Source organism: Ctenopharyngodon idella, chromosome 2, assembly GCF_019924925.1.
Source record: "Ctenopharyngodon idella isolate HZGC_01 chromosome 2, HZGC01, whole genome shotgun sequence".
Lineage (NCBI taxonomy): Eukaryota > Metazoa > Chordata > Actinopteri > Cypriniformes > Xenocyprididae > Ctenopharyngodon > Ctenopharyngodon idella.
The window spans coordinates 24,501,939-24,526,492 of record NC_067221.1 but is presented as its reverse complement, the minus strand read 5'-3'; the positions used below and the strand labels follow the sequence as shown (position 1 = coordinate 24,526,492).

At 38.0% G+C, this 24,554-nt stretch overlaps 1 protein-coding gene across 2 annotated transcripts; it reads left to right on the top strand.

Moving 5' to 3' along the window:
• The first annotated feature begins 15,118 nt into the window (after positions 1 to 15,118).
• ptmab (prothymosin alpha b) lies at positions 15,119 to 20,067 on the top strand. Of its 2 annotated transcripts, XR_007926045.1 has the most exons (6): positions 15,119 to 15,133; positions 15,614 to 16,903; positions 18,882 to 18,944; positions 19,047 to 19,128; positions 19,222 to 19,310; positions 19,417 to 20,067. XR_007926045.1 is itself a non-coding variant. In XM_051869208.1 (5 exons), the coding sequence occupies exons 1-5, from the start codon at positions 16,859 to 16,861 to the stop codon at positions 19,459 to 19,461; spliced, it is 324 nt and encodes a 107-aa protein (XP_051725168.1). In that variant the 5' UTR covers positions 16,647 to 16,858; the 3' UTR covers positions 19,462 to 20,067. The 2 variants fall into 2 exon arrangements, 1 of the variants encoding a protein (XP_051725168.1); XM_051869208.1 differs by lacking the exon at positions 15,119 to 15,133 and having other exon boundaries at positions 16,647 to 16,903.
• The last annotated feature ends 4,487 nt before the right edge of the window (positions 20,068 to 24,554 follow it).

The window sequence follows — 24,554 nt, the reverse complement described above, 5'->3', positions numbered from 1 at the left end:
CGTGGTTACAATTAAAAATGAATAGTGGGAAATACATTTTTTTTATAATTCAAAACTGAAAGAAAAAAAAAAAACATCAGTCAATCTAAATTCTAATTAAGTTTAAATGCTTGATTGACTGATGTTTTTTTTTTTTTTTTTCAGTTTTGAATTATAAAAAAAAACTTATTTCCCACTATTCATTTTTAATTTTCTCAAGTTGGGGACTTTTCAAGGTTGTAACACTGAGTAATGTTTAAAAATAAACCTATAAATAGGATTATGAGTAACAGCAATATTCTGTGAAAAGACATTGCTTTCAGTAAAGAGGATGTTTAGTCAGTGGGTGGCGCCAAATACAAAGCCAGTAGTTCCTTGTCCTTTACATAGAATTCTGGAACCATGGAGATAAAGATGAGTCTTAATGTAGAGAAAGAAACGTGGCAAGGGACTTCTGCTTGTGTACATGTTGTACGCAGCGCTGACCCACAGATTTGCTGAACGCTCGAGAGCACGTTTCAACGTGATCCTCAGAAATAGGGTCTCTTGTGTCTCTTTAAATCTCACTGGATTAGAGCGAGCGCTCTTCAGGAGGGGTTTGAAGGGGCTTAATGCATTATCCCATTCTATTCATGTGGAGGAGGAGGAGGAGGAGGAGAGTATGGAAAAGGTGGAGCCAGTGAAGTGGCGCATAAGGCCAAACCCCTTTTTTTTTCCCTCAGCCTATAGAATTCAGTGGTGTTTTTTGAATGTGGAAAACCTTGATGAGTGAGTGGCTGCATTTTGTCTTATAGCTTGCCTATGGAATCTGTGTTATTGTAACATTTTCCACAAGAGGGATCTAGTGCCGCTGCTCTTTTGACCTCATTTTGCATGTGTAATCCTAAACTGGTTCCGGTTTGATCTGCTGAACGTGCTGCGGCGAACGCTCTAGTATGCAAATGTGAGCAGAGGAGATGCCTGTCACGTGCCCACACCCCCACCCTCCCTTTCCTCAATCCTCTCTCTTGCACCTCCCCTCCCTGCCTATGCATAAACAACAGCAGATTACCACTCAGCTGGTCCATCTCCATGGAAACGCTGACCTCATGCTGGGACGAGAGATCTGGGCCAGTCACCATGGCTATTCGCCAGGATACTAGACTTGATCTCCCTTACCTATGGCACGGTGCACCTAATAGCGGCTTTGCTGCTATTTCTAGAGTTCAACAGCACAACATTCTCAGATCATGCTGTTTTTTCCCCCATCATGCACTGTAGAGCTGCAAATAATTATTTGCTACGCTGCAGCTCAAGAACCGTGTTAATGCTTGCTAACTATGCACTCATGCTAGATGTGTGACCTACATCCCACTTCAAAGTCATGATGCTCTGCAGTTTGTCTGCGGTGTCCTTGCCTCAGAATCTGATCTACAGAAATGCACACTGAAGTATTTGCTTAGTCATTTGAGCTGTATTAACATTTCATAATTTCAACATGCAAATAGCATACAGAAAAGGGCCAACACTATCGTCATGAACTGCAGCATGAATATGTGAACCTCATATGACCAAAATTATGTAATGTTTAACTGAGCATTGCAAACCTAAAGAAATTAAACAGTTAGTGCTTTGAGTCTGCCTCCTAGTTAAGATTAGCTTGTTTTAATAAGGGAAAAAAATTCTGATTCTGATATCTTATTGTAAAAGAACAAAGATGCGTTGCATTGTCCTAAATGCAGTGTATTCAAACAGGATACCTTTATTTAAAATGTAGAACCAATCAGCATCAGTGATTTTCATCAACTAAAGATTGAATGTGAATTAAGTAATGCTTGGTGATACAAAAGCTACAGGTCCCGCGTTTCCAGGTTGGATTCGCTCCCCTGGAGATGAATTGATGAATTGGTGCCATCCGTAGTCAGAGAAGGCCTCCACATTAATTTACTGAGTGGATTTAATTAACCTGTTTCTTTTTTATGGCACCCTCATTATGGTGTCAAAAGGGATTTGGAAAGCTTGCCCTAGTTTGGTTAATATTGTTCCTTTTTTGTCTTCCTTTTTTCTTCCATTTGCCATCGTTTAGGTCACACTCGAGGAAAACTTATACAGAGATCTGGCCTGGCTTTGGTGTTAGGAGGTGTCTGAATTCTCTGTGCACCCTTTCCATAGACATTCCATCTTCTTTTAAAGGGTTAGTTCACCCAAAAATTAAATTATGTCATTTATTACTCACCCTCATGTCGTTCTACACCCGCAAGACCTTCGTTCATCTTCAGAACACAAATTAAGATTTTTGATGAAATCCGATGGCTCAGGGAGGCCTCTATTGCCAGCAATGTCACTGAACCTCTCAAGATCCTAAAAGGTACTAAAACATATTTAAAACAATTCATGTGAGTACAGTGGTTCTACCTTAATATTACAAAGCGACGAGAATACTTTTTGTGCGCCAAAAAAAAAAAAAAAAAACGACTTTTCAACAATATCTAGTGACGGCCGATTTCAAAACTCTGCTTCGAAACTTTACGAATCTTTTGTTTTGAATCAGTGGTTCGGATCGCGTAAATGTAGCCTCGTTTACTGAAATCACGTGACTCTGGCACTCCAAACCACTGATTCAAAATAAAAGATTCGTAAAGCTTCGAAGTAGTGTTTTAAAATTGCCCATCAGTAGATATTGTTGAAAAGTCGTTATTTTGGTTTTTTGGTGCACAAAAAGTATTCTCGTCGCTTTATAATATTAAGGTAGAACCACTGTAGTCACATGAACTGATTTAAATATGTCTTTAGTAGCTTTCTGGATCTTGAGTGGTTCGGTGATATTGCTGGCAATAGAGGCCTCACTAAGCCATCGGATTTCATCAAAAAATATCTTAATTTGTGTTCCGAAGATGAACGAAGGTCTTAGGGTGTAAAACAACATGAGGATGAGTAATAAATGACATTATTTTCATTTTTGGGTGAACTAACCCTTTAAAAGTATGCTGTAATTGCACATCCATATGCACTCTGAAATGCAAGTTCAGAAATGGGTGCCTGTTTTTCTTTTTTTCTCCTTTTCTTTTGCTTCCTGCTACCTGAGGAAACACTTGTGCCTTTGTTTCTTCTAGAAGAACAGGAATGCTAAGTGGAATATTGGAAGCGTGTTAACCTTAGCCTCTGGTTCACAAGTAGGTACAAAATTTGAATTGTGCCTCTTTGTGTGAGGAGTGAGGTGTCACACATCATGAATAGAGGTGTTATGTAACAACGGCTGTATAGTTCATGTGATTTTTTTTTTCTATTTTTAGAAAGGTAGTAGTAAGGGAGAGGAGGAAGTGGTGCTACACTCCTTTAAAAAAAAAAAAAGTTTTTTTTTTTTTTTTTTTACCCAAATGTTGGGTTCAGCCTGTTAGGTCATTTAAATAATATACCCAGCTGCTGGGTAGTTTTTCTGTTTCGCTGTTGCTTGGTCATTTTTACTGTCAATATAAATGATGAATACCCTCACAACCCTACTCAGCGCTGTGTCAGTGTAAAAAATGTTCGGGTGGTCTGTGCTAAACCGGTTAAAACTGGATACAATACTTTATTTTTAGTACTTCATCCACATGCTTATTAAAGAAAATTTTGGTTTTCTAGCTAAATAGAGAGCCACAAATATATGTGGAAATGACTATTTGAAACGCCATTGAAGACTAACTCTGCAACCTTTCTTGTTCAAATTAAATTGCCTCGCGACCTGCTTTCACTTTGGAGCACAGCTTGTGGGTTTTATCGTATTTGTCCAAAGTAGCAGCAGCAGCAGCTTCCTCTTTCATTGTATGTCAGGAAACAGGCCCTTAGTCCCTCCATGTCGGTTCCCACAGGTGCAGCGTCTGCACATCAGCCTCGGAGCACGTGAACGGCCGATAGAAGCTACAGTTATGACTGTGATCAGCACAATGGTCCTTCTACGTCAGTCAGCTTGTGATATCTTCCTGTTCTACTCCTCACAAAGTCACTAAATACTAATGGTACTATTTTGAGTCTGGTTTTCCTTTCAGGAAAATTTAACTAACTCTTCTGTTGAACAAAATCAATGTTCCTTTTAAAGTTGCGCAGTAATGGAAGTAGCGACAGATCCTTTCTTCCATATTGTGGTGTACATCTGAGATGTACACCTATTTTAAAATGGTTCAACTCATTGATTATTAAATGGATTGAGGCAGTTCGTATCCAAGCTTGCAGATTTTTTTTTTTTTAATGCAAGTTTAGAATGTGGCAATATTTACATGTCAAATACAAAAAAATCCAGGACAGACAAACACATATACTAACAGCCAACATTACAAAACTAGTCCAACAATGTTGTTTAATGTGTAGATGTGTATGTGTGTGATGCATTAAAAAAGTGGGACATGCAGTGCAGAAGCTTGCAGATTATTATAAGAATGGGGCAGAATTTATGCGGAAAAATGATTGGAGAAAGCTGGGCTTTTCACTGCTGAAATAGAATAATTTTAATAGGAATCCAATCTGGAATTTCCCCAATGCAGATCTTGCATCGGGATCAGGTTTTAATTCAAATTCAACAACAGAAAACTTGGTTTAAAGTGACTTTTACGCTACGCTTGAAAAATATTTCTCCAAAATTCTCCAAAATTCATACCTTAAAGGGTTAGTTCACCCAAAAATGAAATTTCTGTCATTAATTACTCACTCTCATGTCGTTCCACACCCGTAAGACCTTTGCTCATCTTCAGAACACAAATTAAAAAGGTTGTTTTTTTTATCTCCCATAGAAAGCAATGAAATTACCACATTCAAGGTCCAGAAAAGTAGTAAAGACATCGTTAAAATAGTCAACGTGACTACAGTGGTTCAAACTTAGTTATGAAGCGACGAGAATACTTTTTGTGCGCAAAAACAAAAAAATAACGACTTTATTCAACAATTTCCTCTCTACCCTGTCATTCTCCTGCACAGTTTACGTTGAAGACACATTGCAGAGCTTCAGTGTTCTACATCAGAACGCCGACTCTGTATTGGCTGGCTCCTGCGTCAGCATCACACGCATGCGTCATGCTGCTCACATGAACAGCGTCGGCCAATACTGAGCCAGCGTTCGGACGTAAACACGGAAGCACTACACTGCGTCAACTGCGTAGGAGACTCACAAGGTAGAGAAGAAATTGTTGAATAAAGTTATTTTGTTTTGTTTTTGCGCACAAAAACTATTCTCATCGCTTCATAACATTAAGGTTGAACCACTGTAGTCACATTGACTATTTTAACGATGTCTTTACTACTTCTCTGGACTTTGAATGTGATAACTTCATTGCTTTCTATGGAAGATAAAAAAATAAATAAAATAAAGTAATTAAAGACAGTAAAGTAAGTAATGACAGAAATTTCATTTTTGGGTGAACTAACCCTTTAAGGCAGTTCCTAAATGCCATATTTTTTGTTATGATTTTTCCAGTTGATTTTTATATTGGCAGCATATCATATCTCTTGACTCTGCACATATGTACAGTCACATTACATGTCTCAGTCTTATGTTTCTTTCAGTGGGAAGGTACAGGCCTCTATTACGTGCCACAGGATCTGGCATCTTACCTCCCTCCTGCTCGAGTTAAACAGACCCCTGTGTGTTTATCAGGTCTACTCCCACTAATGATTCTGTGTTTGGCACAGATGGTGAGCACTAAGGGTCTCCAGGCTTTGACACACTGAGTCAGGGCTGATTAAGGGAGTCTCTCAGGCTCTTCCCCTCTGTGATTACATGACCCAAAGCCAATATGGACTTTCCTTATGATGACTTACTTTACAATTAAACTGGACACATTTAGTTGTCATTAAAATCCATTGCTCTAATTAGGTGAATAATTGTATACCAACCATAACTGCAATGTAGATCTACATCTCTTAAGGGATATGTTTTACCTAAATTAATATGTACGCAGCATTTGAGCCTGAAAATCAGCTCTCAGTTTGCTCATAATCTTGACTGTGATAAACACAATGATCATTCCGCCAATAAATATTATGCTACTATAATTTTAGCCATGCTGTGATAATGACCTATCACCTCAACTCTCACTTATGAATATTTAATGAGCAGATCAGCAGGACACTCCCATGCTTCTGTTGCTGGCCCCCAAGGGTTTCAAGAGGTTTCAAGTTACAATAAGACTGGGTGGGGCCACAGAAGGAGAGCAAATTTTCCCTCCTTTTTTCTATACCAACTCAAGTAAGCCTAGGTATCATGCATTGTTTGCCAAATTTATTTTTACAAATTTTAAAATAATAATTGTTACATATTTGTTTTCTTCTCAAGTGAAATGAGATCATTACATTTGGTCCCTAATGACTTTTCTTTGTCTACAGATTGGGTTCCAAAATTGTCTAGTTAAAGCTAAATGATTTATAATACTAACGATAATGCAGCTCCCTGGTGTCTCTCTATATGCCACATTTTAAATTAGCACAACATCTTTGAAGTCTTAAAAACTTCTCTAAGGACCCAACCTTCTCCTCACTCAGAGACCATTATTATCTATACGTTGGACTGGCTTCTTGAATAGAATTTGCTTTTGTTAGTAAAGGGGGAAGGGAACAAATGTGTAAGATGAAGTAGGCTACCTGCAAGGCACATAACAAACACCAAATGTTTTTAATACCCTATATTAGCCTAGACGTTAAAGCACAAAAATATGGGAAAAGATGGAAAATCAGTTAAACTGCACAGGATTGTTCAAGAAACATACAGCATGTAAGAACATGACCAACTGCACCTGTAACATTCCTTTCACCCCACAGGTGAACTGATTTTTCTGCTGGGTGGTGCAAAGCTGATTTAATTGTTAGTGTAAAGTGTTTAAAAAAACATCCATACAACCTCAACAAGCAGGCATGTTTTTTAAATAAATTAAGGTGAAACAACTTTTCGAAAGAATTTCTAAAGTATCGAAGCTATTCTAATCATTGTCTGTCACTTCAGCTGTGGCTGCGTGTTGGAAAAGTCAGTAATGAAGCAGATCCAGATCCAGATCGTGCTCTGGTCCGTGTATTTGCGCTTGCCTGCAAATGTTGGGTCGGATTTCACCGTCCTCTTGCTCGCTTCTGTCCGCCATTTCGCGTTGTTCCGCAGGGCTCCTCGCAAGTCGCGTCATGGAAGAACAATAAAGCGTCTTTGTTTCACTGCAGCTGACGAGTGGAAACGCTGAAGAGGCAGTGCACGATATAATGAACACAAAGAAAACACATGCCCGTTACACGCCGCATGTCGATAAAAAATAAGAATGATAACAGTGGTTTCTCATTTTATTCTGTTTCATTTGATTCTGCATATTCCCCATTTGAGATTGTAGCAAGTACCGGAAATGGACAGAGCAAGCCATTTTTGTCGTTTTTGATTTACATATTCTTTTGGATGCTTAAAAAAACAGTGTATTGTACAAGATACAATCAAATGAGCAGTAGCCTACCGTAATACCGTATTTGATCTGCGTTTTTGAAAAGTTTGTAAGCTTATGAGCTTTATTGTTAAACGTTGCTGAACAATGTTGAGCTGTTTGAATAAACACAAGGGTCTTCTTGTGATATCTGGCATTTAGTCTATAAGGTCATTCCAATTTGTAAAGAAATGTGAAAATCTTACTTTGTCCATAGGCCTACGTTTGGATGCTACACTGTTATCAGGTGGCCTATGACTCACATTTCCAGTGTACCATTATGTAAATAAACACTTTTATTGATTGATTTTTGCTAGTTATTAAGCTCTGTGCATTTGCAGTATCTTGAAGCACTTGAGAATGACATTTGGGTGGGGCAACAATCATTTAGTCAGATTGTTAAAACCTTCTTTGTGTCTTAAGCCCTAACCCTAATACATTACAAAAGCAAGGAAAGGGTTGTCTTTCTACTTGTGTTTTGCATTTCACATGGATGTATTTAAATGGAAAGATAGACAGCCAGGCCACATTCTAAGGTAATTGCTTTAGTGGTCTTGGTCTTTTGAGAAAAGCACATTGAATAGAATGAATATTCAGAGAGATAAGAGACTTTTTGCACAAAAAGATTTTTCTTTTTTTAAATCTCAGTTGTCATTAGAGCATATCAAGTCTTTGTTGGCGCTTGTAATCCTCCACTTTCTTAATATTTTTGTCTGTGATTTGAAAAATTATGTTTGAACACCAGTACTTTGATATTCTTCAGAAATCCACAGTTCACGCTGTTAACCATCAGACATTTTCTGCTGCCTTACATGCATAAGGTGAAACTGGTTGGCTCCTTGCAGAGATATTCCTGCTCTCAACTTATTTATTTATTTACTTACTCATTCCTACATCAGTTTGTTACTACCTTACAAATGTCTTCAAACATTAATAGACTGGAATTTATCTTGCCAAGTTTCTATTTAGCCTTCTGTAATTCTTTCAGCGTAAAGTCATTTCCTTTCTTGTAGTGTCACAGAGATGACACTAGATGGTACTAAATTGTCTAAATTGTCACTTTTAGGCTACAGACATAGGACAAATTGGTATGAATGTCATTTAGGATAAAAGACTGGACAGACAAATGAATAATAAACCAAGCCAATTTAATGCCAGCTTTCATTTTAATAATAGCCAACATTCCTATACTACTTATATAAATTAAATGTAATTTATTTGACCATGTGAATAGTCAAGGTTTGGGCCTTCATGATTGAATTTGATATAAATTGTATTTCCATTTTTCCTAACAAAAAGGTATTCAAACATTTTCTTTGTGAATACACCATGTAAATATATATATATATATATATATATATATATATATATATATAAAGGGTATCGGGCTACTATGTTCTGAGAATATGTTGCTTTACTTATGTATAGAATTTTAATACTTGTTAATACAAAGTATGAAAATGAACAATCCGTCATGATTTACTTGATTGCCATAGTCTGTAGATATTTGATATACCTTCATCTGTAATGCATTCATGAAAAGAAGAAACCAAAATGCATTATATTAGACTCCAGGTCATTGGAAGTATGCTTTTTTTTTTTTTTTTTCCCTTGATGTCTTCATTGCCAAAGTTCAAATATAGTGCATATTCCACCTGGCTCACAATGTCATACTATTTGTTTTTGAGGTTTTATCATGGTCAGTTTCAGTTCATGGTACAAGTGAGGGGTTTGGTTTGTTCCTTTATGTGTTGCTGTGTCTGGCCACAAGAGGAGGCTAGAGTACCGAGATCACAGACACATGGTTCAAATGACTTTTGGGCCTTTTAGATTACATTAAGTAAAGAAAAAAAAATAAAATCTTTTGAAGTCTTTACAGCTCTTCCTGTGTCAGCTTGTTTTATGGGCTCAGACTTAAGTGTGGGAGTTTGTGGGAGGGAATAGCAGTTTAATTGGCCAGTCACTGGTAATTTGTTCTTGGGTTTAATCATTGTGTAAAAGTCAAAGCATCTGGTCAGATATTGGATAGTTTTTTTAAGGAATTCAATTACAGAAGCTATCAAGAAACAGCAACATTTAAGCCTAAAGTGGTGACTTTTTGCATATAATGACAGTGAATAAACTACTAAGAACAAAGTCCAGTCCTGCCCACTTGAATGAGCTCCAAATGTGGTCTGATTGCTCCAGTTTGATCAAGGTATGTTGGATAAAGTCCTTTTCTTACCCAAGTGTGCAACAGTGTCTACCATATACCGTAGTCAACATTTGAAGTGGATCAAAACCTTTCATCAAAATTGTCCTAAAACCTTCTTCTTAGGACAACTTTGATGAACTTTTTTGATCCACTTCAAATGTTGACTACTATATTTAACACTTGGTAAAAATCTAGTATGGTGGCTATGAGGTTCATCAAACAATACAATTCTTTTAATATTTTTATATTTAGTTTATATATTGAATGACAATAAAAAGAAAAGCTGTATAATTTCCCCTACATGAGAGAGCTTGGAGAAAAGCTGAGATAACATTAATTTTTAATCTGAAAGGAAAGACTGCTGTAATTGGGTCCATGGGAAAGTCTTTTGCTCCTCTTCCTTGTCCTCTAACCTCAGTTCTGTGGGAAAAAATAGTGTCAGTGTCTATGTTAGAATAATATTAACTAAAGGAATACCTTTGATCTAATACTTTATGAATTCCATGTGCTCTTATATGCTTTGTTTTCATGACGTGATTCTTGAATATGAAAGGCCGAAACCTTTCAGATATCCCACCCACAGTTCATCATAACTGTACATTAAGCACCAGTTAACTCTCTGATGTGCTGGACGGGTTGAACGTGTCTCTGAGTTTCAGTTTTTATTGACACCCACTCTGTCAAAAATGTAGTTTGTGGACAAACTGGATGATGCAGTCACAATGGCTGCTCTAAGGACTTGTATAATACGCTCAGTTCTTGTCCCTGATGCCCAGTCGCTGTTTCTATCTATTATTTTTGTTTTCTATGTGACTGTGAATGCTTCTTATTAAAGCTAATGAATAAATACACAATGCAGCCATTATGCCTGAGACATTCCTATAGTTTCATCACACAATGTGTGTTGCAGCTGAATAGAGGACTTCTTCAACAACATGTGAATGAAAATAACCTTGTCCATTGGAGGAAAATGATTCATATTTTGATACTATTTGTTGTGTCTTAGTTAGGCAGATTTCAGCAACCCTTTTGTGAACTATTTTCAATATTAGAATAATCCCAGTCTGCAACGGTCTGACTTTATAAGATAACATGCAGCAGATGAACAAAGGAGGGCAGTATTTGCAAATGCTGTGGGTAAATTGAGGGAAGTGGGCAAATAAATGTAGGTGAACCAGGATTTCTCTGCATTTGAAAGAAAGAGGATACTGCTATAGTCATAAACTTCAAAAAAACACTTTAAGAAAAAAAAAAGATGAATTCTTAGGGTACGTTAACGACAACAATGTACTAAAAACAGAAAAGTTTTTTCTTTGTACAGATGACAACGTTATCAAAACTATCCCAGTTCACACGGATCTGCAAAAATTACTAAAAACGCTGTATGCATGCCAGACAAGTAGTTGGCACTTTGATATTCTTCTCGTTTTTTCCCTATAGCGGCTAATAAATCGGAAGTCTCGCACATTCACAGAAAACACGTTGAAAAATAAGGTGGATAGACTAAACATGTAATACGCATGTGCATGACGTCACTGTTTTCACAGTTTCGCGTCTTTGCAGTTTACACAGAGATGACAACGGTAGTGCACTTTGAAACCTGTTTTCAAAGGTTTGCATTTTCAGGCCACCAAAACGCCGTTGTCGTGTAAATGAAAGGCCAAAACGCATAAAAAGTTTTCCGTTTTAGTTGAAAATGGTGTCGTGTAAACGGACCCTTAGTTTCATGTTTAACTATTTAAGTAGTTTTTAACAAGCTTCAAACTTTGACTAGGGGTACGTTTACACAACAACAATATGGCAAAAATGGAGAAGTTTTCCTTTGAGTTTTCCGCGTACAGACGACACCATTGTCAAAACGATCCCCATTCATGCGAATCCGTGAAAATGACTAAAAACGCTGTATTCTGCTGGCAGGCCATTAGGTGGCGATGAAACACTGTAGACTGAACATGTAATGCGCATGTGCATGACATAATCGTTTACACAGATTTGCGTTTTTGTTGTTTAGCTACACGGAGATCGTTTTCAAAAACTTGCACTTTGAAACTTGTTTTCAAAAGTTTGCGTTTTCAGGCCACCAAAACGCCGTTGTCATGTAAATGAACGGCCAAAACGCAAAAAAAGTTTTCCGTTTTTAGTTGAAAACAGTGTCGTGTAAAAGGCCCCTCAGTCAGGGGTGTTTAACCCAACCCCTGTTAAACCCCAATTAAACACACCTGAATCAATCAAGGTCTGGTTAAGCATACTAGAAACTAACAGGTGTGTTGAGACAAGTCCACCAGGACTGAGTTTGGACACCCCTAGGTCAATAAAATGTTTAGCTTTTCTTGGGACATTCAAATTTATCCTTTTGGTTCCACTTTTCACTGCAAACTTCTTATGTTCAAACATCAAATTCCCATCACTTTTATTTATGTTGCTCACTGTTTTCCTGCTCATGTTTCCAGACACCCCAGGTGGGAAAAAAAAAGTACACTTCCATAATGTATAGGCCTATACTTAAAGTGCTCTATTTTCACACACTAATTTTGTACTTGATATACTAAAAATTCTTTTTTAGTACTTTTTTAGATAATCTTAAGAACATCTAAGTGTACTCAACTGTGCTATTTTGAGACACCATGAATATGAACTAAAATGGGCTTTTAACATCTCTGTATTAAAAAAAAAAAAAGTTTAGTTACCATGGGTTTGTGTACTACAAGTGGTAACTAAATACTTTTTTTTTTTTTTTAATAGAGATAATTGTAACACTTTGAACATATACTGTAGATTGGTGCACTTCACTGATCAGCCGTAAAATCTCTATAGCTTCAGGCACTTTCTGTTGTATGCTACAAATCCTTTAGTGCACTTTTTAAATGTATGTTAGACCATAAAGTAATTTAAGCTCAACCACTTCAAAGAAATGAAAAAGGTAGCCCCCATACTGAAAGCGAAATGTGGAGCATTTTCCCACAAATCATAGACGTGTTTGTATTCTTCATACTAGGCCTGTGTATATATAGGCCAAATATATTTTTACTTTCACTTTTACCATGTGTTTTTTTTTTTATTATGAACTAGGCTTATGTTTTTACACAATTCAATAAAATGATCCAGTAATAAGTAGCCCATGATTGAATAGGCCTATCTAACGTAGTTGTAGAGGCTATGTGGGCCTTAGGGCCAATTCACACAGCACACTTTTATCAGTTCCAGTGCGTTGCTTTTGAATTGTTTTTCTATATAAGCATATGTCTGACTCTTTTGACCGTTGCACCCTGTTTTGCTGTTCTTTTCAGCATCCCACAAGAGCTGCGTTTTTAAAACGGCGTGTCAAATTAATGAAGTTCAACTTGTAAAGACACGTCTCATGCATTCTTTCCCATTCCGCTGCGCTTGAACACTGTGTGAATGGCTCCCTTTGCTTCAAAAGTATAGAAGAATGGGAAAACAGAGCAGTGTAAATTTAGATGATAGTACTGAGGTGACATGAAAACAACCTGGGATAAATACATTGAGTTGGCCTTACTGTACAAAAAGATCTGCCTGAAGTCCTAAATTTGAGACATATCAATTGCTACCATTACATCATTCCCTCAACTCCATTTTCAAGTGAATTTCAATGTCAAAAGGCACAAAGGTGCTTTTAAAAAAATGACAGGAAAGCTTCCTGAACCTTTTGTGTATTATATTTTATCTTCCCTAAATGAAATGTTGACCACCATGTGAATTCAGAAATCTCTGAATTTTACTTCCATCTAAATGCACTAGTAGTTTGTAAATCATTACGGCATCCAGAACAGCTCAATCATACCTAATTTGCATTAGATAGATCCAGACAGTACTGACTCAACCAAAGTTGTGTCCCAAATGACGCACTATACATTATGCACTTATACACTATGTACTCAATGTATGAATTTTATAAGGTTATTTTGTCATTTAACATCAGAGTCTGACAGCCCCTCCCCCTCCACTAACGTAATTAAAGCTGCAACAGTTGAGTGCATGAAGTGTCCAACAATTAAGTTAAATGCATCATCCGGGTATTTAAAGTGTACTTTTTTTATTTGGAATTCTCAGTGCACACTACACTAGTGCGCACTATTTATACTACAAAACGTTATAGAAAAATGCATAAGTACGCAAATTGGGATGCACCTGAAGTATTTTCATCAAAGCAACTAAACTATTATTAGCAATGAGTGACTACTTACAAAAATATTTGACATGCTTTGTTAACAGTTTAGGCTTACCTGTTCACCATCTATATTATTTTATTTAAAAATAACTGACATGCAGTAGAGGTCTCTCTCTCATCCTATCTTATTCCTCCTCTTGTTATCGATCATTTCACCAAGGGCACCATGCCTAATTTATGACTTCACACTCTTGTGGGAAGGACAGGAAGAATTGGGTTTCACCCCACTCAGTCCGAACCATTCAAGTCAAGATTTTCTCTGGATGTGTACATTTGTTGTACTGTGCATTGTTTGTTTGTATGCATCTGGTGTTCATTGGACAGCATTAGCTTTTGAATGGACATTTTCCCTTACTACACACTCTGAATATTTGAGAGCATGCGAATTAAAAAAACATTATTAAAATGGTAACAATATTATTATTGTAATATTAATATCACTGTATACTACACACTCTAAACAAACTTTTTTTATGTCCTCTCAAGAAGTTTTTGAGCCTCTAACAGAATGGTTGCTGTAGTAATTGTCTGCAAGGGATCACTAGAATGCACTTGCTCTCATTATGCTTGAAATACACCAGGTCAGTGTTACTACTTTCAAATTACCACTTTCTCCTTGTGGAAACGGCATTTCAGTTCCAAGACATTCCTTAAGAGGAAGTTCAATACAGTTCTCTGAGTCTTCTAGGAAAGCAAAGATTAAATTACTTTCAAACATCGATTGAGGGCAGAGTTTAAACAAAGGAGACTTACAATAAAAAAAATTAGACCAGGTATTAATATTGTAATCACTGTGCGGATGAGAACATGTCAGTAGCTGCTATAATATGTGCTTCCCACTAGAGGGAACACATTCCTGTCTCTGAGTGAGACACTTTTTTTATGAGAAGAAAAAAATGGATGGAAATTAACAGCCTTATTTGATGAGGACCATGCCTTGTTTTGTTTAGAATAAGAACCTCATGGTGAAGGAATGCACATTGATAGCTGGGTTGTTTTCTAAGGTACTGGACACTGCTTATGGCCGGTGTGTACCTGGTTGTCTCGCACAGGCAAATATGTGTCCTTGTTAGAAGAATACACCTGTCTGAACCTCAGAGAGCGAGAAGCATTAGTCTGAGTTACTTCTTTCACAGCAGTGCTTTCCTCCTCCACATCTCCCTGGCAGGTTCACGCATGCACAGTTTTCACTGCCTACTCATGAGGAAGTGTTTCTCTGTGTCTCTTATCCTGTACAGCAATATATACTCTGCCTCAGGGGAGATCAGCTTGAGAAGCAGGAAATTTGGCCTGATGCTAGAATTAAAGTGGGGCATTATTGGTGTGAAGAATGTGTTCAGATTCTGATTAATAATTAGGCGTCTCTTTAAGGTAAGAGTATGTTATAATGTTTTCATTGATTATATTATTAACAAATCAGATATTTATTCATATTATAACGTGTAAAGAAGATGTAATTGAATGACTGTGAAAGCAATCCATCATAAAATGATAGATGCATAGTGATCAATAAATGTTAGTCAAGACTGGTTAATTCTTTTTGGTGATGATAATCTGTAATATTGTTGTCTTTGTTCAAACAGGTAAACTTACTTTTCCTATTTTTGTTTACTTTGGCAAGATGGCCTAGGCTATGCTGTTTGGGAACAGGTTTTTGCAAGTTATTATTGATCTAATAATATTATTTATATAATATACTGATCTATTTTTGCTTCCATATCATTCATGTTTAAATATTTGTTTATTTTGTTCAAAAACAAGGCCCTCTTCTTTATTGTCAGGTCAAAAGTGATTTTTTCTTTTCTTTTCTTTTTTACAATTTGATACACTTCTCTAATAAACAATCCCCAGGCCAAGAATCTGTTCGAATCCATTTCCAGGCTTTCTCGCACACTGTGGGTCATTTCTTTGATTGACATCTCTGGCATCCAATCGTTTCGCGCAAAGCGTCAACTGTGGGTTCTGATCGTCTGGGCATCCAATCAGATGCGCCCGACTGCAAGAAGCCTCGTCATCAAAGTTGAATTTGAATGTAGGTTATGATGAAGTATCCGAAATTCCCCTCCCCTCTGTGTTCGCCGGCGAGGTTATGGCTTCTGCTTTGTTTAAATGCTACTCATCCCGAATAATAAAGCACAAGTCACATCCCGAATAATAAAACACAAGTGTGTTGTTAATGATTTTAAAATACGTTTTCTAACAGTATAATTTACAGCGACCAACTTGCAGAAGACGCGTTTCCATTTAAATAAACGCTAGTAGTTGCAGCTCCTTACATCGTGTGGTTAGTTTTTTTTTTTCGGTAATAAAAAAATCAGATATGAACTAAATATGGGTTTCTTGTTCTGAAAGAGGTTATGCAACTAAAACGGCCTGCCTGGTGAAATTTTAGCTGGTTTGTGTGCCTTTACTCATTTCGTTTGTCAGATGAAAAGGCAGTGGTGAAAAGAGCTGTTTTTGCTCGCAGTGCTAAGTTTAGTGCGAAATTCACGGAAAGGGGAGGGGCTGCATCTGGCATGAAAACACCGTTTCCCAAATGCCACCCTATCACCGTACGTGCTTTAAAAACAACATTTCCTCAGTGTGCTTTGACTACCTGTCTATCCTATAATAGTATAGGTGCCGTGTTTGGGGGTGATTTAGGGGTCAATAAGTCTAAGCAGCTGATGGACAGACAACATTTGTTAACTACTGATTGCACGACTTCATTTGTGAGAGGTAGTATGGTCGTATCTACGAATTTGTTTACGAAATGTGGAATTGCATTGCACAGAAATGTCTGTAACGAGAAAAGCGGAGGTAGGAGGTGTGTCTTCCCTGTTGAAATACCGGCTGGGGGTGTGTCCTTTTACGTTTAGAAATACTTTCCATTGTTCCACTCTATTGCCTTGAAAACACACCTCCTCGGAGTCCACTAACCAATTAAATACAGCCGACCGCCTCTCATGCTCCGCCCGCAAATCTATATTAAAGCCTCCTTCATCACATGCCGTCGGCATAAGAAAGCTTCATTACAATAGTGATTATTGGAGGATAGAGGCGGATTATTTTCGCATTTTCCTTCGTTCCGAATTTTATTGATACACAATATTAATTATGGCCGATACGAAGGTTGACTCCGCGACAGAAATCTCCGCAAAGGTAAGAACGGGTGCCTCTAGATAAACGAAATTCTCATTTAAAAAGCATTTTCTCTTTTCATTTGTCTCCTAGTTAAGATTTAACACGAACGCGTAGGCTATTTTGGGCTGTAGCCGGAAAGAACCGTTGATTAATTTATTACGAATAAAGAAAAAGTATGCGATAACTGTTCCGTAAGTGATTTAAATTGATACTGTAATGAGAAATTTAAATGGATACATTGTAACGAGTTCTATCGCGCGCTCGGAATGAGAGCACATTCAAACGCAATTTCTCATTGTCCGGAATGTAACAGTCTGCGCGCGCGGGTTCTTTGTTTATACAAGCGTGTCGGTTCCCCTTTGAACAGCGGCGATGTGAGCTGGGGACGTCAACTGCCTTACCACGATAAATCCTTAAACCTGTAATTCTTTGTATTTCGTTTTCCAGATCTTAAACATGTATAAATAGCCTAATATGTTACACAATTTACTCATGTTTTGTTTGTAGGTAGCCTATGGTTTTATGGCTTGTGTAAATTTCCGCACAACAATGTTTTGAGCACTTATTTATTCCTAAATCTGTTCATTCATTACCGGTTAGTTTGTGGCTAACAGGCATTACGGCGGGTTTGAGAACGCGTTGATCGGTCGATGGCTTCGGGGCTGAAAGTTTGCCGGTTTGTCTTGGCGGCTAAACGATAGGGAATCTCACATATAATAAAAAACGAATTTGTCGCACATTTGACGGGATTAACGAAGCATATTGCAAGTTATTTCGAATTACCGCTGTTCGGGTTTATCAAGTCCGATAACGAATGGTTCTGATGCAGCCAATACGCGGAACTTGGATTAACGCTGCAGTGCATCGGATTTCAAAGGCAAATAACCATTTTTTTTTCTTTTCTTTTTTTTTGAAGTTTATTGATAATAAACAAGTGAAGAAACTGTGCTATGTGTGACCCGAACTGTTTTGACGTTCAAGCCTGTAAATTGTGGTGGTGGTGCCGTTGTCTCGTACTCGAAAGCCCTTTAAACTCACAGAGGCAGCTAATATGCAAGCCCAAAGATCGAATAATCGGTCTAATGCTGTATGTTATGCATTTCCAACGAGTTTATATTTTTCCGTGTGTGACGACAACGTGGGCTTGTTGGTTTACTAGTTTGAAGCCAGGGACGTCGTGAATTTAAGGGGGCGGTCCAAGTTGATGTGGTTGATAAACGGCTTAAGGGCTAAAGATTATATAAACGAATTAATGAAAATATTTGCATGTGTAAGGCTCATTTAACTGCTTTTGGCAAGGCTTTAATTGAAACGAGACCCGTCAAAGCAAATTCAAGGAGCAATGATATTCTGACATTTTTTTTGACAGGTTGTGTTTTTTTGCCTACGGTTTCTTGTCAATTCTGCGACTGCGCGAACTAAATCCAGGTTAACGTGACGGCGGTGGTGGCGTGCATGCCGAACTCTGTTGTGTTCGGGATGGATAGATTGTGAAAGCCATGCGTGCGCTTCTTTGTCTTTCATTAGAGTTCGGTATCAGCTCGCTGAAACACAATTCCGTGGTTCTGAATCATCCAGCTTGTTTCGAGTTTTAAGCTTGTGTTTTCTGGAGCTGCAATGTAAGCAAGTGCGTACACGCCAAAATATTGTTGCTTAATGGATTTACATTTTACAATGCCCACAGCCGCCGAGTCTCACTAAAGTGTCAGATTACAAACGAGCTCGCTCGATAAGAGGCGGGAGCAGGGGTCGTTGATGGACAGCAAAATTCTCTGCTGCAGCCAATGAGGCGTCAATGTCAGAGGGGCGTCATTAGAGATGCAATTTAAATTTGTGCGCATAGGGGGCGTTTTGTTCACGTCAATCGTAATCTGCATTCACTCTGCCTATTGGACACACATGGCTCCAATCTGACAAAGTTAAATGTTTTAAAATATCAGTTAAGAGAAATACTTAATTTTTTTTTTTAATTTTTTTTTTTTTTTTTTTTATGTAGGACCTGAAAGAGAAGAAGCTCCTTGAGGAGAAGGAAAATGGAAAAGATGCCACTAATGGAAAGGTAATTAAATTGCCTGGCCAGTGTTCTTGACTTCTCTACTATTCCACTACTTTGGTATTTAATGGAGAACATGCACTGATCTTTTTTGAAATGTGTAAACAGGAGAATGAAGAAAACGGAGAGCCTGAAATTGATGATGAAGAAGATGATGAGGTAGATGAGGAAGATGAAGAGGAAGGAGAGGGTTGGTGCAACATTAATGTTCACAATTTTCTGACATGGCGACAAACTAATTTAAAGACGTTTTAATCATGTGGCTAATGGTTCTTTTCTGCAGGTGATGAGGATGAGGACGAGGATGAAGATGACGACGAGCTAGGTGGAGGAACAAAACGAGCTGCTGAAGAGGACGATGAAGATGATGAGGTACAATCATGAATCGCTACCTAAAGAATACTGGAACCGAGTGGTGGTGGTTTCCACTTTTTGTCACAGTTCAAGTAATTAATTTTTAATCCCACTTTTCTATCAGGATGACGTCGACCCCAAGAAGCAGAAGACGGATGATGATGATTAAAGGATCGTTTCATATTGCTGAGCAGGTGTAGACGCCTCTGCTTTAACCCAACTGTTGGAGCCAGTGGCATAAAGGACTCAAATACATAAAACATGGTCATTTTCAAGTTCGTCACCCATGTCAACCAACTGACCCCCAATTCAAAATTTTCTAGAGGACCGACCACAACTTCCGATTTCCAGCATTCACAATGAAATAAGCAAGACAAGGATTTGTTTGTATTTTTATTTACATTTTATATTTTTGTACATATTGTGAAGAGGTCAGCCACTTTATCGTGATCTCCTGTGACCAAAACGGTGCTTCTTTATGAAATTTTACTTGTTTGACCATGTCTCAATATTTCAACATTTAAGACAACATGTATAAAATCAACAGCCATTGAACTCAGAGCATTCCAGTAAATTTTATGTATGAACTTTAGTTGTACCATAACTAGTTGTACCATAAACTAGTTTTTGTATGGGAGGGCTAGGCCAAAGAAAAAAGGAGTTTTGGTTTCTTTTGACTTTGTTTTGTCTGCATTATTTGTTTTACCTTGGCCTGTTTGTTGTATGTGTGGAGTTTGTTGTTCAACAATAAACTTAACTTTTATTTTGTGAGTTATACCTTTTTTTTTCTTAAGTTTCAAAAGCACATACATTTGCCATTCATTGTGTCAGACCAAAGCATGCTTAAAGAATTGGAAATGCCAGTCCTATATTCACTGACTCAAATTAACATTCACCCATTAATTCAGTTCATGAGACACTACACTCAACTTTGATGCATTTAAGATTTAGAGCACTATTTTCCAAAACCTTTCTAAACCCATATGTATAAAGAAAATGTGGTTCAGTAAAAGCATCTTTGATTATGAGACCATCCAAACAGCAGTAAGACAACATGATGTATAAAGTTATACTCAAGCACATCAGGTGGATGTTAAAAACGGCATGATTCCACAAAAGGTGTTCTTTATTTGCTGCATTATGGAAAAGCTAAAAAAAGACAAGTGCTATTAATGGGTTTCTAGTCCTTAACCATATAAAAGCCTTTTAGTAAAAGCCATCCTCTCCTCTGCATCTCCTTCAGCAGATCTAACACCTTCAACATGCAGGTTTCTGTCAGGTGTGCTATCCTAAAGGTTGATTTTACACACACTTATAGAAGGGATCCTGCCAGAAACAAGCTTTTAACACACACACACACACACACACACACACTCTTACATCTGCATACTCGCTGCCTTCGCACAGCTGCCGGAGATTTCCCCACTAGACTTATAAACGCAGGTCATTTGGCTCAGCAGACGTGTACTGAATGTGCGTGTGTGTGTTTGGCTAAAACACTGGCTGATGTCATGTCTAAGTAGGCGTCTATTTCAGGCTTATATGTCAGGGTCATGTTTGAGGAGGCTGAATGCTTGTGGAATGAGTGTGGATGTATGAGACAAATCAGCAACATTATGCCATTTTTCTCTACAGAAAAAAATAGGGTGTAATAGGACAGAAATCGTCAAAAAATACAGAATTCACCTCAGAAAACAGCAACTTTGTAAAAGCTAAATAATCCACATGGTAGGCGACATGTTTAGTTTCATATTTCACCTCACATTTTGGCTTACCACTCCATCCCTTGCATCTCTCTCACATACATTTCCCAGCGTTCAGTGCAAGCATGTGCTTTGATCTTGATAAGAGTGGAGCTACTCAGTCTAGACCGGATGGCAGCTGTCTACCAGCCTTCACTGAAGTGCATCTCAATATGCAGGCATCAGCTTGAGTGTTTGAGGCTTCAGTAACACTGCTGATATGTGACAACAGCATGAGGCCGATCTATTAAACACATGTTAATGCACGTCAAAATGTAGGCTCCTGAAATTCAGTGTTATATCATGTAGTCTGACAAACAGCACATCGGCTACAAATCGGCTACATAGGTTGTGATAATGCTTATACTTGGATAGACACCTCGGTTACAATCAGGGATTAAGTGGAAATGAGGAAGTGAGTATTTAAAAACATACACTAATTGAAACATAGCAGCAAAAGTTGGTTAACAAATTATGAAATAAGTAAAATTGCAACTGCAACGCTTCTCCAGCTCTATTTAAACAGCTTGTAGACAGTTAAAGTTAGAAAGATCTCAGTATCATATAGAAGTTCAAATTAAAGTTGATAAGTTACATTTTCCAAGATTTGTTAAATAATTATCTTACCAGAGGCGCAGACGTAATAAAACAGACCGTATCGATGGATATCCCGTTTAAAATCTCTCCATAATCAATATTTCTTTTTTTTATATATTTTGACTGACAAATGAGAAACTAAAACGCCTTACAGGTATTTCAAACTGACAGACCACTGGTAAAACACAGTCCACGTCATGCTGAGGTTCATGTAAAATGGTAAATGTCCTCATTGACAATTCCAGCAGCGGGGTTGCACAGACTTTAAGACTGCACGAGTTCTCGGTGGATATGACAAAGTGAAGCGCATCCCATACAAATAAATCGTTAACCGTTGGAAAATTCACCGTCCTCTTCTGCCTCCTACTGGCAACCAAAGGTATCGCACACCAGCTACGTCACAGAAAATAATCTATACAAGGAATGGAGAGAAAAGGTCCGTTCACACAGAACGCGTTCATTAGGCTATTTTAACTGCTAGAGGACCGATATGCGTTTTAAAAAACACTTACTTTAACTTGAAACGCGTTCGTGCGAACTGAATCAATGAGTAGGTTACGTTTCATAACACAAAGAATAGCCTAAAATAAAATAAAATAAAAATACATATTTATAACAGAACATATAACAGTTTTATCATGTTTAAAAATATGGGTTAAACTAGATGGCCTAACTTTAATGAGAATTGTTATTTAAAAAGATTTAAAGTTTCATTTTCAAACTATGTTGTTATTGTCAAATAATCTTTGTATGACTAAAAATACTGACACCATGGTACTTTACTAGGTATATACTATGGTACTGAAAGAGTGCCATATTCATTTCATGGTATTTATATGATACTTCAAAGAATGTTGTAAAAAAACATAACTTTTTTGTTAGTGTCCCCTCTCCTTCCAGCCTTTATCCAGCAATTGTTAGTCAAACTTTACATTCTAGCTACGGTAAGTTCCAAAGTCTTTGTTTCTGAACCCTATACAAATGCAGGTGGCCAGTTGCTCTTTAAAAACAGAGATATGACCAGCTGTACCCGTTGATGCATTCAATTGGGGGGGGGGACCCCCCACCCCCACCACGACTACTATCATTACTTTCCTCCCCCACCATCTCTGTTGCCTCCACCCCCATCACACATGCACACTAACTGGTCTTTTGTTACCCCACCTTTTTTGAACCAAAGCAGCCTTTGCTTGGTAACGTATAGTCAAGGGACATCTTGTGTTGGATACGACAAGTGCCACTGAGAGCAAATGGCAAAGGACGCTGTTAATTGTCCCTGAAGGCAAAGCTGTGGCTGCTTGTCCAGCCCAATGAGATTAAGTGTAATGAGTGTCCTTGTGAAACACAATAGCTTTGAGATAAAGGTGAGATGCAAGTGGTCCCTTTGTATTAGTGTTCAGGTGAAATGATGAACACAGCAACCATCTCATTTCATGGGCTGAAACAGTCACCCAGATTCTTCTTATGTATAATGTTTCTCAGAAGTTTATGATAAAAAAGAATGCTGGTTTGAGTTTAAATTTGCATGCATATACATATATGATTTATTTCAACCATGTAAGGAAGTCAGAGATGCTCTCCTTCTGCTATTTCTGCAGGTTGTGTGTCTTGTGGACATATAATTCTCTGCCCACTAGGTGGCATACTTGCACGGTTCTCACAGCGTCATCGTGTGTGAGGCGATAGCGGCCAGTACACCTTGCTAGTACCGGGTTGGACACCCTTTTGCCCTCAGAACTGCCTTAAATCTTCATGGCATAGATTCAACAAGGTGCTGAAAACATTCCTCAAAGATTCTGGTCCATATTGACATGATAGCATCACGCAGTTGCTGCAGATTTGTCAGCTGCACATCCATGATGCGAATCTCATGTTCCACCACATCCCAAAAGTGCTGTATTGGATTGAGATCTGGTGATTGTGGAGGCTATTTGAGTATAGTGAACTCATTGTCATGTTCAAGAAATGGCTGTGTCCGAAATGACCCCCTATACCCTTAAGTAGGGCACTATTTGAGGTGACAGGCATTCATAATGGTGTCCGAAACCATAGTGGACATTATCGAGTGCACTCATTAATTCCCACAATGCACCACAATAACGAGTTTATTATTTAATTAAGGTTTATACATGCTAGTTTCCATGACAGATTTCAAGATAAATCTTTTCATTACAACTGGAGCTGCCAGTTTGCTTAGTTTCAAATGATTATTAAACAGCAAGCACATATGCAATAGCGGCAGCCCTTCCGGTGCACTCAGTGTCCGAATTCACTCACTCATTTTCATTCACTCCAAAGAAATTTATACAGGTCTGGAACAACTTGAGGGTGAGTAAATGATGACAGAATTTTCATTTTTGGGTGAACTAACCCTTTAAAGGGCCCCTGTGCTGGAGGATAGGTCCCTTCATAGGTAGTAATGAAAGTATGGGGTCCTCTGTTGTGTTTTGTTTTGTTTTTGAAAGGTTGTGTCTCTGATTATTAATATGAAATGAAACAATAATGAAAGTTCAGGGCATTTGGAGATGGTATTCAGTACAGGGGCCCCACATTGGTAACCCTGGCCTGGAATTGCCCAGGACCCTCCACGCTGCAGCTATTTCTTACTCTTATATTCATGCATGAAGCGATCTGGGTGGATAACAGCAGATGACGTCATCTCCTCCCACCTCTGAACCATAGGGAATGACTCTTGCTTTCTAATATTAGATTTTGGTAGGATTCCAGGTGCCGGCATTTGAGTCTTTGTGTGAGCCTGTGAGTATGTGTACATGAGCTCATGGACAAGATTGTGTCTCTCTGAGTGTCTGTGTTGTCTGTGCGTGTGACACCCGCACTGATCCTATTCTGAGCTTGGCTGTTAATCGGCTTACTTGATATCCTTGTGTGTCTGTGTCTGTGTCTGTGTCTTCTGTCTTCCATC